At 39.5% G+C, this 15,962-nt stretch overlaps 1 protein-coding gene across 3 annotated transcripts in view; it reads right to left on the bottom strand.

Annotated features, from left to right (window-relative positions):
* Positions 1 to 2,822: 2,822 nt before the first annotated feature.
* Positions 2,823 to 15,962, bottom strand: part of Tgds (TDP-glucose 4,6-dehydratase) — an 18,684-nt gene continuing 5,544 nt past the window's right edge. For 2 of the 3 annotated variants that reach the window (XM_023709639.1, XM_023709640.1), the window contains exons 5-13: positions 13,625 to 13,767; positions 13,293 to 13,412; positions 9,690 to 9,788; positions 8,389 to 8,448; positions 7,244 to 7,287; positions 6,478 to 6,643; positions 5,680 to 5,738; positions 4,910 to 5,007; positions 2,823 to 3,657 (exon numbers count right to left, since the gene is read on the bottom strand). In XM_023709639.1, the coding sequence (XP_023565407.1) occupies positions 3,572 to 3,657; positions 4,910 to 5,007; positions 5,680 to 5,738; positions 6,478 to 6,643; positions 7,244 to 7,287; positions 8,389 to 8,448; positions 9,690 to 9,788; positions 13,293 to 13,412; positions 13,625 to 13,767 (875 nt within the window). In that variant the 3' untranslated portion in view covers positions 2,823 to 3,571. The remainder of the gene's footprint in view (positions 3,658 to 4,909; positions 5,008 to 5,679; positions 5,739 to 6,477; positions 6,644 to 7,243; positions 7,288 to 8,388; positions 8,449 to 9,689; positions 9,789 to 13,292; positions 13,413 to 13,624; positions 13,768 to 15,962) is intronic. The other variant, XM_004626255.2, reaches the window with a different exon arrangement.

Below are 15,962 nucleotides of genomic sequence, written 5' to 3'. Positions count from 1 at the left end.
CAGCTAGAGCTGGTGCTGCTGGATCACAGGGGAGGGCTGTTTAACTTAGGGAGGAACTGTCTTCTGGGACAACTGCACCACTTGACATTGCGTCACCATCAGGGTAATCATATTTCCACCTCTTCACCAACACTTGTTACTTTTTTCTTCCCTTAATGACAGCTACCACAGGGGGTGTGAAGTGTTATTTTGAATTTTCAATTCCCTAATAAAGTCATGAGAATTGCTGTGGCAACATGATCCTTGGGACTCGATATTGCTCCAACGCTGTCTATTACAGCTTGGTGCTTGCACTCTGCCAGTCTCTGCCTGGAATCATTGTGGGCTTTTAGCTTTCTAGCTTTTGTTCACACTTCGAGATCCGGCTTAATGATCAGATCCAGAAAGTCATTTTGGATGCTGCACAGTAGGAGATCTCAAGAGTAGTCTGAGGTTCTGTACTACCCACAGCTCTGGGAGGTGTTGTTCTATGAGGGAAGAGACTAAAGCACTGGACCAAAAGCAAGTGGTTTCATTGAAAATCTGTTAGAGAGCAACGGAATCCCAAGAGCACCTCCTCACCACAGCAGCCAGATGGGCATTATGAAGGTGGCTCTGCAGGCAAGCAAGCTCTCCAGTTGGCGCTTAGCTGACAGCCTCCTGCTGCCCTGCTTCAGGATTCGCTTCTGCTGTTCCTCAGCAGCCTCTTGCCAGTGGCTGAACACAACAGGAAAGCTGGCTACCTAGGCCCAGTGTGGGCTTCTCCAACAAAGTGGACCCTCCTGCTGAATTAACTGAGCCTTTGTCCTGACTGTATCCTAGGGTGAGACTCTGCTAACCCTTCTTCCTTTCTTTTCAAGGTTGTCAGATCTGTGGTGTAGCCCGAAAATTTCTCCTACTCAACTCTACACTGGCCCTTTCTTCTCATGGTATTTCTTCCTCCTCAACTGCCAACACTGTAACTGTCTCAGGCACTGCTTTCCAGAGGCTCCAGATGGCACAGCTGGTTCCAAGAGAGACATGACAAAGGAGCTGGGATGATGGGTTTGGAACTAGGCTTCTTGCCTGGCTGATTAAAGAGAATGCCAGGGGCTGTCTTGCCGCTCCCCTAGCCAAGATGACAAGTGAAAACCACAACTGACTCTTGAAGAAGATGAATATGATGTTGAGGATCTCAAGAAAGCAGAAGCGGTCCGCTGCCCCCTACCCACACCCCCCCCCCACCATCCTGGTAGAGACTAATCTGGTCCCTGCTGACACTGGGTAGACCCTGGAGAACAACAGCAGGCATGATGCCAGTTGAATCAAGTTGCAACCCCAATGGCTATGCTCACTCTGCATCTTCTTAGCTAGGGTGTGTTACTTCTGGAACACAGTATTCACGCTTTTATTTTTTTAAGGCAGGGTCTCACTATGTAGTGCAACTTGGCTTTGAAATCACTAATATAGCCCAGGCTGGCCTTGAACTCATAGCGCTCTTCCTGCTTCAGCTTCCTGAGGGCTGGGATGACAGATGTGCGTCACCACACCCCGCTGAGGCTTCAATTTGGTCAGTGTGTACTTTTCAATCAGGACAGATCAGAAAGTAGATGCAGTCACAGTTTCATCTCGGGCTATGTGAACTGGTTGTGTTTTGCTAGGAATCTAGGATCTGAGTATGCTGCACAATGTGACTAGAATCTACCACACTGAGGGCACCATGCTGATTCAGACAGGTTTAGCAAGAGGTAGGCAGACCTCCATGCCACCCAGACAAACCTCTAAGTGTGCTCCATGAATCCCTGGAGTTGAAGTGACACCCCACCGATTGCCAGACCCTCAGTATGAACCATCACTTACTATGGTCAGTCTAGCCACTGCCACCTGTGAGCATTCAGTCTGCTGGCAATAGAGGCAAACGTCAAAGCCCTAGGACAGGACTGTTGAGAAGAGAAAACCACAGTCTTCTCAATGGCGAAATGCCTCAATTCTCACAGAAGCCACTTTCTCCACGTGGAATACGGTGTCTGTGTGGTGTTGCCATTCTGCCTGAGAGCCCTTGCTAGCACGCTGTCCTGCCAGTCTGGCTCCCTCCCTCTCTTGTCTTTAAGAGACCTCTGCATCTGTCTCTGTAGGACATTAGAGGCACTTTTCTCCTCTTTCTCTCCAGGGAGAAACTGTCTGCAGGAACTGGGGATGCCGAGGGGGATGCCGGGCACTGTGGGAGGCCGGTATGAAATGTGCCTAAAGAGTATTCAGATTTTCTAAGGATCAGGAAACCTCCGTAATAAAAATCTGCATTCTTCACAGCAGGTCACTCAATTATTTTCTCCTCAGCCCAGATCTGGTCAGTTACTTTCTCATGTCACCTTAATATAAGTAGGACAAAGATCAAAAACACAGAATTTGGTATTTAAAAATTTTTTTCTACAGCAAAATAAAAACATTATTTTAAAAGCCACATTCTACATTAAATACATTAAAATACTGACAATTTTATAAATAAAATCATTTAAAACAGTAAACACATGATAAAAATTCTCTGGTACAGGTTATCTATAGGTCAACTACTGATTTTGACAGTATAAAAATTTTGCATACTGCTTTTTAAAAAATTATTTTAATTTTTTATTTTATTTACTTGGTACAGGGTCTTGCTATACAACTCAGACTCATAGTGATCCTCCTGTCTCAGCCTCCCCAGTGCCGAGATTATAGTTGTGCATCACTACACCTGGTTTTGGTGCCCAGCACTGTGCACCTGGGGCCTACATGGCATGTGGTACTAGGGATCAAATCTGGTCCTTGAGCTTGCCAGGCAGGAGCTCAGACCATTGAGCTATCTCCCCGGCCCTTCGTGATGCTTTTAAAAAGCATTTAACTTAAATTTTACAAAATATTAAAAAGTACTAGATACGCTTCATTTTATTCCATTTGAAGCAACTACAGCACATCTGACTAACGAAGGATGGATTAGGCCATGACACTCATCACATGCTGCTTAAAAGTGAAAACTTCACATGTGCTAGGTACTCAGAAAGGTGGGAAGCTGACAGAGTTGAGCACTGCACAAGGCTGTCATCAAGCCAGAGCCCCTACCTGCCTTGGCAGAACCAGGAGATCCCTCCCTGGCTCGCCTCTAGAGAAAGCCTTCCTACGCCTTGAGAAAGTCTTCCTATACCTCCAGAGAAAGCCTTCCTATGCCCTGAGTATGCCTTGAGAAAGCCTTCCTATGCCTCAAGAAAGTCTTCCCATGCCTCTAGAGAAAGCCTTCCTACACGCTGAGAAAGCCTTCCTTCACCTCCAGCGAAAGTCTTCCTATGCCTCTAGAAAAAGCCTTCCTATGCCTCTAGAGAAAGCCTTCCTATGCCCTGAGAAAGCCTTCCTATGCTTCTGCTCTCTCATTGCCAGAGAAGCTCGTGCCAACGGGAAAACTTGGCAATATGGAAATTCCCTTATGAAAGTTCCCAAAGTTGAGGCACTGCGCAAGTAAACTTAATACAAAAAAGTTATGATCTGATTCCAAATGCAAAGAAGGCACGTCCTTTGGTCACTTGATTGCATGTTGCCTGTTGAGGTAGGAAAATTGTCTTCTTTCTCTAAAAACTGCTGATTATATACATGGTGGTTGTACTGCAAAGGGTTCTAATGCCTTTTCTGCATTCTTCCAGTTGTGAAAATTCTCTCTGTACCACTCAACTGAAAGGGAAAACAAGACAAAAATTAAAAATGAAAAACTAAAAACCAATTGACCAACATTTACTAAATGGCTGCTACACAAGAAGTCTTGCCTATTAGCTTATCAGCAGATGATTTGATTTGTAACTTAAGAAGCTAAACATCTGGTTTTGAACAATGAAGTTAGTCCAAACACATTTTGTCACCCAAAACCTGAGAATTAAAACTTAACCTTTTTTTCTATTTAAGTTCAAAAGTCCCTCAATACTGAACCTGCTATTGAAGACATTGTAATTGGAGGGAATTTAAAGTGAAGTAGTTTAAATCTTTTACACTGGTTTTAAAAGTTATTTTATAGAAAATAATGTTTTATGTAAATTTCCACTTCATTTAACATGGGAATAGTATTTGAAAGGCACAATGAGATCATGAAACCTTCCTTTTATTAATTGGTAAAATTCTTTTCTATTGCTATACTATTAGCACAGAAGCTTTTTCAGTTAAAACCAAATAGTTTTATCTTTGATTTTGCCTTCTCAATTCAAGTATTCTGTATTCAAATTTGGAAACAAGATCTCTTCTCATGAATATCCTTCTAAGTACAGTAGAGCTTTTAACACACATGTGTGGACTTTGCATATATACGCAACATTTACATTATTTAGTAGGTTTTCCTGCACATGGTCAATTTGTTTCCTGGTGACTCAGGACACCCAAAGATTATAACTGTTTATATTCACCAAATCTAAGATGCCACTGATCTTAAGACGAACCACAATTTTATGTAAGAAAATCAGAAAGAAAAAAAAAGCTGGAATAAGTTTTTATTAAGAAAAAAGCTACAACCATTGTAAAACATCAGTTTTGGGTTTTTTTCTTGTTTTTTGTGGAACCAAGGATTGGACTCAGGCCCTTGCGCTTGCCAGGGAAGCGCTTATTCCAGTGAGCCATCTCCCCAGCCCCCATCAGTGATTTTATGACATGTACCTTACAAGGGAATGAAGAAAAGTAAAAAAATATTCATTTTAGAATCAATGAATTAGGTATTTGATGAATGCAAATAAGACATAGGAAGACTGATCAGAGATCATTTTATGAAATTTAAGATGCTTAAGAAATATAGTATAGTATTGTTGAAAATGTGCTAACTGTAGTAATTTCAAAAGGGCAAATATTTCTTCACAATTTTCTGCTTAGTCTGTATAGTACTCTAAAAATGAATTACTTTTTCTTCAACTATTACTGAATTGCCCCCCAAAAATTTATAACATACTTGTTTTCTTTATTCCTTCATTCCAAGGCACTTTAGGTTTCCATCCTAAACCATGAATTTTTTCTGACTTCATTGGGTACCTCAAGTCATTGGTAGGTCTTAGAAAACAAAATATTTAAAATAATATTGTTGATACATAATAACAAATTTAAGTATTAAGAGATATTATATATGTTCATGCATCTTTACCACAGTTCATGTTTTAAAAATCAAAATTCCCCTTAATCACATGCTTAAAATAGAAACTTTATGAAGTACATGGAAAAAAAAATCATGATTTTTCAACACTCTAAACACTTGAACCTCTCTGTAGTTTATCCTTTTTAAAAACTTTATTTCAGTCACACTTCATAAGTTTAGTAGTAGCACACCTGGGGAACTTGATAACTGTTTAACAAATAAAGAAATAAATACATATAAGTATATGTAACTTGGTACTCAAATGCCAGGCCCTGGGCCAGATAACTTAAACACATCATAATTAATCCTTAAAATACTCTCCTAAGTGTGGTGTTATCATCAGCCCTATTTCACAATGGAGAGACCTCATATTTGGAAAGGGTCAGTAACATCCTAGTTTAAGTTAGGTAGCTAGTAATAATCCTAAACTTGATCAGCATGACATTTATAATTGGGGAAAAAAATACTTTACTATAGAATTCAGAAGAGATAAACTAGTTTTCAGCCAGGCCTATATAATTTATAATTTTAGAAGTACCTAAGATTTTATAACCTTTCCCCAGTGTTTTAAGTTTTAACTTGTTACTCACCTATCGTTGACATAATCAACCCAGTCTTCCATTTCGGACTCTGAAGTGGTCTCTTTTATCTGTCAAAACAGAGAAGGTTTTTGAGTCAAATTAAAAAATAAGACCAGAGGATAACAATAGGAATTAACAGCTGATTGTAGAAAGACATAAGAAACAACGGTCTCAAAGCAGAAAACAGCAAAAACACTGTAATTCCATTTAAAGCTCGAAAACAATACATATATAAACTATGAGGGAAAATGACCTGATTGCTACTCAGTTCAGCTTCCTCTCAGCCTTAACTTTATAAAGTGAGGTTTCCCTAAAACATGTACACTCATAATTATTTTATTTGGCACTGTGTTTTGATTCTAAGCATACAATTTTGTCTTTGTGAAACTAAGCTGTGTCTTTCAACTAGGGCATGCCCCAGTGGTGGCAAACCTACAGCACATGTGTTTTCTTTTAAGACAAAAGAAGGTATGAGTATGAGTTACTTGTTCAAACTGAAACCTCAGTACTAAGGTTTAATTGCAGTGTTGGTACTTTGGGATAAATACATGGATTTGGGGTTGCAATTTGGACAGTCGTCTCTAAATGGCTTAGCACCACTGGTATCTATAAATTAATGAATTGTTTTTGTTTCTTTTCCTGAAAAGCTGTTACCAAAGGAGTGATACAACTTCAAATGACACATATTGTACACACAATAATGAATTACATTTTACATTTGCTCTCTTTTAAACTGTAAACTATTGACACTGTCACTTAATTTAGTGACAACTATATAAATACTATTTTTTTCAACAGATACATTACCAGTTGTATTAGTTCTTTGGCAAGCTGGACAATTGACATTTCAAAATTGGTTCCGATGTTATAAATTTCACCTGGTTTTCCTTTTTTGAGGACAGTGAGAAATGCTTCTACGACATCAGCGGCATAAAGGAAATTTCTTGTTTGAAGCCCTGATCCATGAATGCAGCTAAACAGATTAAATGAAATGAAATCATAAAGTGTACAAAAGCTTTCCCACACCAAAATAAATCAATGGCTGGGTACAGTTCCAGAGAACGCAGTTCCCACAGGGAGCCTAGAAACCTTTTATTGAAGACACAAATTCTCACAGCTTTCCTTAGCTTTACCCTTAGTTTGTAAATGATGTCTAAACCTCCTACAGATATTCCATAAGAGAATGGCAAACACAAAACCCTGTGAAATACTTATCAACTTGATACCATAAATTCATTTTGAAAAAAATCTCATTCTATGAATTAAATGTATCATTTGAAAAAGTAAAATTATATAAAGATGAAAGTAAAATTATGTATAAAACTTTAATACTACTACTCCAAGTTCTATGATAGACCATTGAACTGAAATCTTCTTAGTAAATTATAAAGATGAGATAAATTACAGATTTTAAATAGCCTCAAAAGCGATTATATTTCATGGAGAAAGGATTCTTAAATTTGATAAGACATTCAAGGCTTCCAACACAAAGACTATGATTCAAGAAAGATGTTATCAAACATGATCAATATACCAGAAAAGCATAGGGGAACAAAGGTCAATAATAACATACCATTTCCTGTTGTGTTGTAGTAAAGATATAAATTTTGGAATAACCTAAAAGAATATTCAAATATCATTTCAGACTTTGGAAATTCATTCATTAATATGAACCTAAACTATTTAAGAAACACATATGGATAAATTCTAATTCTTCTTACCTGGAATTCATGAAAAATAACCTTATATTTAATAAGCTAAAAAAACAACTAGATAAGTTTGTTGTTTCATAAAAACCAGTTATCTAAAATAAAAGAACGTTAACAGTGGAAAAATGAAAAGAAAATATTCATGGACAGTTTGTGGTTGTCAAAGTTCAGCTCAGTGTTGATTTCTTAAGGGCAGGAATGACACCATATATACAAGCATTCACTCAAAAAGTGCTTGTGTAACTTAGAAAATGTAAATTCTAGTGCTCTTGAATTCAAAGAAAACTTCTGTTAAATGAGGCGAGAAAGAAATTACTAAGTTTATGTTAAACTTCATAAGGCTATTTCAGAAATGAAGCGCTGTGGGTATTAATGCCACACACCAAACAAATGAGAGCAAACAGCTTACCAGCTGTGGGAAAACCCAGTCTCCAGATTTAGGCTGAGCAGGTAACAGATATGAAAATCCAGCCAGTTATACATTTGCAGCTATGGAACTGTGTTTCTTTATTCTCTACTTATATTATGTGTGAAAAACATTCACGCTCACAAAACCAAAGATGAAGTAGGAAGTTGTTAGCAAGCTGACACTACGACCCCCTCATTGCATTATCACCTAACCAGCTCTTCACTTCTGTGCATCGGTCTGTCTGCAAGCTAGAGTCTAACCTGCAGCGTGGCTGCAGGGGTCAATACTCTAGTGCTTTAGAGGCCTAGAAGGCTCAAGCATTTTCACATATAGCATTCCACTAGATCCTCAAAATCCCTTCTGAGTATTTTCATTATCTCCCAACTTTAAGACAAGTTCAAAGTCTTGTCAGCTGGTGAGCATCGAGTTGAAACTTAAACTCAAGTCCAATGAGATTTGCTTAGGTCCTCCTCAGAATACGTGATTGTGCATAATTACTACACACATTTCTTTACACAAATAACTTATGAGATTGTCTTAAAAAACAACAAGTTCCAAGCACTAAAAAAAAGCCTCTATGAATTCAGAAGTAAAATTTACCTTTTCTGGATACTGATGTGGCCCATAAACATTGCTGCTTCTTGTGATGACAACTGGAAACTTAAAAAGAGTATTCAACATTCAGGGAATGGAGAACGCCAACACTAACGATTACATTAAGAACATGCAGTTTTAAAATATAGCTGCCTTTACCTAAATAATTCCACACATCTAAGGACAGAGTGGAAAGACCTTTTGTATGCAAAGTTTCTAAAAAGACAGAAGAGGCCGGGGTTCAGATAAAGGCAGATGATCCAAAAGGAAGAAGGGGACTGCTCCCTGTACTGAGCAAAAGGAAGAGTGAATGCACGTGGAGGCTGAGCCCTCAGCGCACAGTGCTGGGGACCTTTCCGCCTGCTCATTTCAAGACCACCTCTAACCTCTTCATTTTGATTAGAGGTGAACTTCAAGTCAGCTCTCTCGGTTGTAACCACTCGTACAAGGACCAGTGCCACCGCATCATTAAAGGTAAAGAATCTTGAGGAATTCCTTGACTTGACTTTCTGACTTGTCCCTAATAACTCAAAAGATCAGCAGGACACCAAGTTGGTGATTGAGCTGACTCCTATTGGGTAAGGCTTCTGCAGCGACACTGCCACAGCTCCCATGGCCACGTCTACCTCTCAGTCCTGAGGAGCCAAGAGAGCCTGCCATGCAGAGAGAAGCACATGGCAGGAGGGGAGGTCCTCCCTGTGTTGCTCTCCTCAGAGGATTCCAACAGGGCTTTTCACTGTAGCCACAAAACTCTACCCATAACTGAAACAGGAAAAAAGTATATATTCCAATATTCCTTTATGATGAACACAAAGAGCTTAAATTCTTTGTTGTCCAAATGTAGCAGAAAATGGCACACTTCAGTTGCCCAGGTAACAGCTTTTGTTACAGCTCCTGGTACTACTGTCTCCTAGAAATGGCCGGTCACTGTGATGCATAGCTGGTCACCAGGGTGCACAGCGTAAGAACCAATCAACGACAGCCAAATACACTGCTTCCGTACTTCCTGCTTGCTTATTCCTCGAAAGGCCCAAACTACCAAGCATTCAGGCTTGATATTTTGGAAACGATCCCAATCAGTGCCCTTGACATAAAGTAAATCTGCCACCAAATCCTGGGGGCCATTTTGGTGTTTCTGCTTACTACTGTACACACAATGTAATAAATCAGTACTTAAATTTATCAATATTTAACTTTTCTCACACTGCACCTTTTATCCTAAAAATGAAATTCTACTAAAGCTGATTTAGAATTTAACACTTCAGTAGAAGGTAAAAGATTCAAGAGTTTCGAAAATCAGTTTGTACCTTGTACCGTTCCCAGTAGGACTGTACAAAACATTCCGCAGCTGCTTTAGATGACGCATAAGGATTTGTAGGTTGTTTGGGGGATGATTCATCAAATTCCTAATTGTAGAAAGACATATGTGAAAAGTAAGTACTATATATGTTTTCTAAGGAGAAACCATATTACAAATTTACATGCCAATCACTACATTTAAAGAAAGACATTATTGGAACCGTGTACGTGCCTGGCATTTTCCCAGTTGCCACTGCTAAGGTTTTTTTTAATGTTCATAAAAACCCCATAAGGCAGAAGAGACAGCAAACACAAATGTCCTGAGACAGACATGGAGCCAAAGGCACTGCAGGGAGGCCAGTGTGTAGGGAGAGATGTGGGAGATGAGGCCACAAGGCTGGTGAAGGCCTGGATACGTGACAGTGATGGCCCTGCAAAAGCACTGGCAGGCTTTGAGGAGAGTAACAGCAAACTCCTATTTTAAAAATCTCTGGCTGCTGTGTCAGACCTGATGCTGAGGGGAAAGGGTAGAAGAAAAAATAAGTTTACCTATAAAAGGTGCAGAAAGTTGAAAGTGGTTGCTTCTCAGAAGTAGGATGGGGGATTGAAATGCAGTCAGGGTTAGCTTTTTCTTATTACAAGTCTTTTTAAATTTTCTTTTTCAGTATGTAAGTTTTAGCAATATGAAAAAAAAAAACTTAGTAAAGTTGAAACAAAATGAAATCCCTGTAAACACTGACTATAAAAAATATGGATTTCTGCTCAGGGATGCCACTGAGGAATCACCAGGAACCTCCCATTTCTTGCTGCTGCCATTTCTAAACCAGTCTCTTGGCAACAGGGCTGAGGAAAAGGGCTGTGGAAATGCTTCCTCGGAGGGCTGAGCTCTGCAAACAGGGTGGGCCGAGGACCCATGGAATGTGTGGAAATGAGGAGCCCCAATGCCATGAGAGGGGGCTTTGTGTCATTTAGGCCACTGAGAAGAATGTGGATGCAGCCACAAGAGTAAGGATGCACACGGCAGGTGGAAGGGCTCAAGAGCCACAGAAAGCTGTCTCTGTGGGTACTACTCTCCAAGGGTAGACAGCCACTCAGCTGTGGAAAAAGCTTCACTGGCAACATTAAAGAAGAAACTGCAGAACATCAACTAGGAGAGCACTGTGAACATGTGGGAAAAGTGATGTGACTGAAATCACAAGTGACAGTAGTAAGAAGAGGGGCTTAGCTTTTATAACCTTTGACAAGCTTCACTCTTCGGACAGCCCTGGTGCTGAGAACTTCCATCCTGTGGGAGGCCACAGGGAAGCAAGGGAATCCCTGGTGAAGTGAAAGATGGCTAGCGCTTGGCAGGCCACAGAAGTCAAAGTGATTCTACGACTGATGGGGGCTACAGAGGTAGTCTGGGTGGCAATAAAAAGCTTTTTATTTTTGTGACAGGGTCGTGCTATACATTTCCAGCTGCCTTGAACTCATGGCACTTCTCCTGCCTCAGCCTCCTGAGTGCTAGGATTATAGGTGTGCACGACCACACCCAGCAATAACAACTTTGATTTTTTTTTCCAGAACTGGGGATTGAACTCAGGCCAGGCAAGCACTTACTCTACTGAGCTATCTCCCTGGGCCCCAGCAATAACAACTTTGATCACGGAAGAAACTTCAGTGTTTATGGTAGCGGTGATGGCAGTCATGGTGTATATGGTGGCTATGGGGGTTGGGTTAGTGTACTGGATTTTTTTTTTTTTTTTTTTTTAGTGCACTGGATTTGGTAAAGATAGAAGCAAATAAGGAGGTAATGAAAGCTGTAATTATTTTTATAATTACAACGACCAATCTTCAAATTTAGACCTATAAGAGGAGAAAACTGGAAGCAAACACTGTAGCCCCTGTGGTGAAGGCCAGCACTGCCAAACTAAGAAACCAAGGGGACTGTGGCAGTTCCAGCAGCTACAGCGGCAATGGCACTGACAGGTTTTTAACACTGCCAGGAAATAAAGGTGGGAAAGAGTCACAAAAGTGACAGGAAAGCAACAGATGATAGCAGTGGCCTGAGTGACAAACCCATCTGCTGCTGAATGTTGCCATGTGTAAGAACAAAGAAACTTAAGGACTGTATTTGCAAGCAAGCAAGTACGTAACAGGTCATTTTAGTATCTGTTCTGTGGAAAGCGTAATGCATCTCAACAGAGTTTTAAAGTAGATATTTCGCTTTCTGTAACCATGCTGTCAATTGCTAAATCCAACAGCTTACTCACGAGGCTCAGTAACTCTGAGTGTTTAAAATGTGCCGTGCACAGTGTGTCTACCCTAAAGCCACTGCGCCAATATTCCCCAGTGGTGTGAAGTAAGAATTCCTTGGGGGATGGCAGGCTCCACTTGCAACTTAGTTACACTTGCATGCAGCAGCCATGTTCCCGAAATCTTGGTGTCACTGAACTGCTCTAAAAGAAAGAGCCCCCCACGCAAAGTTGCAGAGCTACTGCGTCATAAAAATGACTGTTAGGACGTCCTAAGCCATATCTCTAAACTGAACACGGGTGTGAATGAAGCTGGCGTATCATGCACTGTCATGTACCATCAACAAATGACTTACTTCTCTTCACTGGAATGACAGTGTAGGGCCATGACGGGAGATCTAGGTTTGCCCTGCCTACTGCTCCCAATAACCTTGAATGTGTCTACCACACTGCAAATTCGAAGCGCTACCAGTGACAGGAGCCAATCACTGGGTAATGCCGCCTCGAGTCCACAGATTACAAATGTCTGAGAGAATGTTTTAAAACAAATGGCAGTAAAAATTATAATTAACATAAGAATTAGCTTACATTAAGAGAAAAGTGCACGCTGACTAGATGATGATTAGGTGGATCTTATAGGACAAACACAGTGGCTATTTGGAGATTGAGACTATAGCAACATGAGCAACCACATTCTTTTCTTTTAGAAAGTCATATAAGCTGCAGATTTCTTTTAAATATGACTCAAGTCTGGCAAGCACGAGACACAGGTTCGATCACGGTACCACATGCTGTGCTGGCCCTGTGCCAAGCCAACCACCAAGACTGGGCATGATGGAGCATGCCTGTAATACCAGCACTGGGGAGGCTGAAACAGGAGGATCACTATGAGTCTGAGCTGTATAGTGAGACCTGTACCAAATAAATTTTTAAAAAATTTTTTAAAATTAATAAATGACTCAAGATCAGACAACAATCATCAAGTGTTAACTGTATAGAAAATACCCTCTGTTAATAACTCTTAACAGAGGGCTGAGAAGATAGCTCAGTAGAATAAGCCCTTGCCTGGCAAGCACAAGGGCCTGAGTTCAATCCCTGGTTCTGCCAAAAAAAAAAAAAAAACAAAAAAACAACTTCTTAACAGTTAATATCCAATGATGAGTAGACGTGCATAGGTTCTTCTGAGCTTTCCCTTCAGCACCCTCTTGGTTTCAGTGTCATCGTACTGAGTAGCACAGATACTTAGCAATGTACGTTTGTGCTAAAGAAGAAAACTATGAACTGGTGAATGGAGTCATCCTTTGTGTAAAAAGTATATTTGGGAATAATTTTTTTTTAAAGAATAGAGTCCAGTTTCTACAATAATTCCACTCTTACTTCCTGGCATTCGAAGGAGCAGAACATGATTTGCTGGCTGGAAGGGCAAGGCAAGCAGGAATGCTGCAGCCTGTTGTGCCTCCTTTCATCTGTGAGGGTGCATTCAGCACGTCTGTAAGCCTGAAGCAAAAGGTACGATCTGTTTTGTCTTGCAGTCAGACTGTGACCACTTCTCTACCAAGACCAGGCTGTTTTGCATGTGGGGTAGCATCATTTGCTTTGAACACGGACATAGTGAAATATAGTATGAAAAAACTCAACTGAAGGTTAATGAGACAGATTTGGATCTTGGTGCATACTAAATAGACAGAACACATATTTTCTAAGCTTACCTTACCGAGACTTCCTCCATATACTTCGTCTGTGCTGACATAAATAAATTTTTCCACGCTGGCTTCATGAGCGGCACTTACCAACACGTGAGTACCGTAAACATTAACATATGTGAACTCAAAGGCACGCACAAATGAAAGATCTAGGAAAAGAGAGAAAAGCTACAACAGTTGCATCCAAGACACAAAACAAACGTGCAACAATGCTCTCGGTTGCTAAAATAGTACCATTTACTCCTCTCCCCTCGCCATGACTGCTGTCCTATGAGAGATAACATACGCACGCACTGATTCATGTGAGTTCTACAATGATTTCCTATATCACGTAGCACTGGGCTGCTTAGGACCTGAAAAGCTGTCAGTGCTTAATTTGTCCTATAAAAAGAAGAAAATACAAAATGCTCTTTAAAAGAAAAGGAAACTTTCAATTTCTGCTATTTTAGCATTGTATTTTTCAGATCCATTTCTTATTAATTAAAACAATTGAAGCTGGGTAAATACCTTTAAAATAAATCTACATTAAAGAATTGAGGGGCCACGGAGATAGCTCAGTAGTATAAAGCTTACTTGGCAAGCGCAAGGGCCTAAGTTCAATCCCCAGTTCTGAAGAAAAAAAAAAAAAAAAAAGAAAGAAAGAAAGAAAGAAAGAAAGAAAGAAAGAAAGAATGAATTGAACCTTTGTGGCCAAAGATTGGGGGATTTTACTATGACTCATAATCCAGAAGTAGTAAGGGAAGACATTGATAAATATGATTATATAAAAATTTTTGCATGGTTGAAAACTGACATCACCTAACATATATGAGTATTGTTGTATGAAATAGTAATGCTCACTATACAAAATAACACAATACTCACTGAACAAAATATTTTGAATAGTCAAAATACAAACTTAAAAAGAAAATAAAAAATAAATAAACTTCAAATTTTTAAATAAAAGTTAGGAATAAATAAATGAAGCTGAAATGTTTCTGTGCAGGAAGGGGCAATGGATCTGATACATTTTATTTTGATAAGCCAACTGCACGGGTAATCCCTAGGTAGGCATCTCAAGAATTCAAATAGAATATATATCTTCCAAACTAACAGAGGGAAAAAAGTCTTTCAGGCAGGTCCTTAGACAAACCAAGTAAGAGGGTAAATGTCAAGGGTGGCCAGAACAGATTAAAAATAAACTCCAAATACATGTGGCTTATAAGAAATGCAGCTGGACTGTAAAGCTAGAGAAAGGGAGGGACATTAAAACACAGAGCAAGACACACAACTGTGGGAAGTGACACAACCGTATTAATAGCACACCAGACTTCAAAGCAGTATATATCACCAGGACAGATGGGTCACGTCATAAAAATAAAGTATCATTCACAAGAAATATCCTGGAGACGGCCGCTTTTCATTTTTCTTATTGTAACATGTTTTTCAATGAGAAAAGTAAATAATCCAATTTAAAAACAGACCAAGATTCCAACAGTATCTCACAAAAAACCCCAAGTTACCAAAACATATATATGAAAGTACTCAATCTTATTAGGAATCAGGGAAAAAATAGAAATGAAACATGTAAATAAGAGACTATTCCACAGTGCTGAGTTTGGTAAAACTAGAAAAATGTGCCAAAATTTAGAGCAACGCAAAGTCATATATTGCTTGAGGAGTGGAAAATAAGGATACTTTAGAAAATGGCTTGATGTCTTATTAATGTTGATATATGCAAATCTTATGCTATTTATGCAGCAGAGAGTAGCAGACTCATGTGTGATACGATGACACATGCCTAAGAATGCCCCCAGTTGTACTGTTCAGAATTGTCCAAAAAATATAAATAACCCAAATGTCCATCAGGAGTAAAATATATAAGTAAACTCTGGGATAATTTTAAATTCAAATATAGTATAGTACTGAAAAAAAAAAAAACAAATTACATGCACATTGTTTTATTCGACGGTCTTGCCTGGCATTTTTGTTCCTACTGACAAAGTCCAGCAACGGGTTGAACGAGTAGGTATCTAACATCCATCTCTGAAAGAGGACACAGACGCCACAGCAGACAAACAAGGCTACAGTCACTGTGCCATGGCCATGCTTGGCGTGGTGTGGCCTGTTATAGAACCTTGAATGTATCTTAAAAGTCTGAACTGACCCCAAATCAGAATAGTGATTACTTCTGAGGGGAAGGAATGAGGAGACCGGTCTTCAGGTGTAGCTTTTGCACTGTTTTTCTTCTTTTTTTTTTTTAAACATTTATTTATTTATTTATTTATTTATTTATTTATTTGTATTTTATGGAAGAGTCTACAGGGTGTTCAGGGTCTCATTACTAGATTGGACTTGAAGTGAT

Source organism: Octodon degus, unplaced genomic scaffold, assembly GCF_000260255.1.
Source record: "Octodon degus isolate 3935 unplaced genomic scaffold, OctDeg1.0 scaffold00013, whole genome shotgun sequence".
Taxonomy (NCBI): domain Eukaryota; kingdom Metazoa; phylum Chordata; class Mammalia; order Rodentia; family Octodontidae; genus Octodon; species Octodon degus.
Note: the sequence above shows the minus strand (reverse complement) of the source record. Positions and strands in the feature narration are given on the sequence as shown.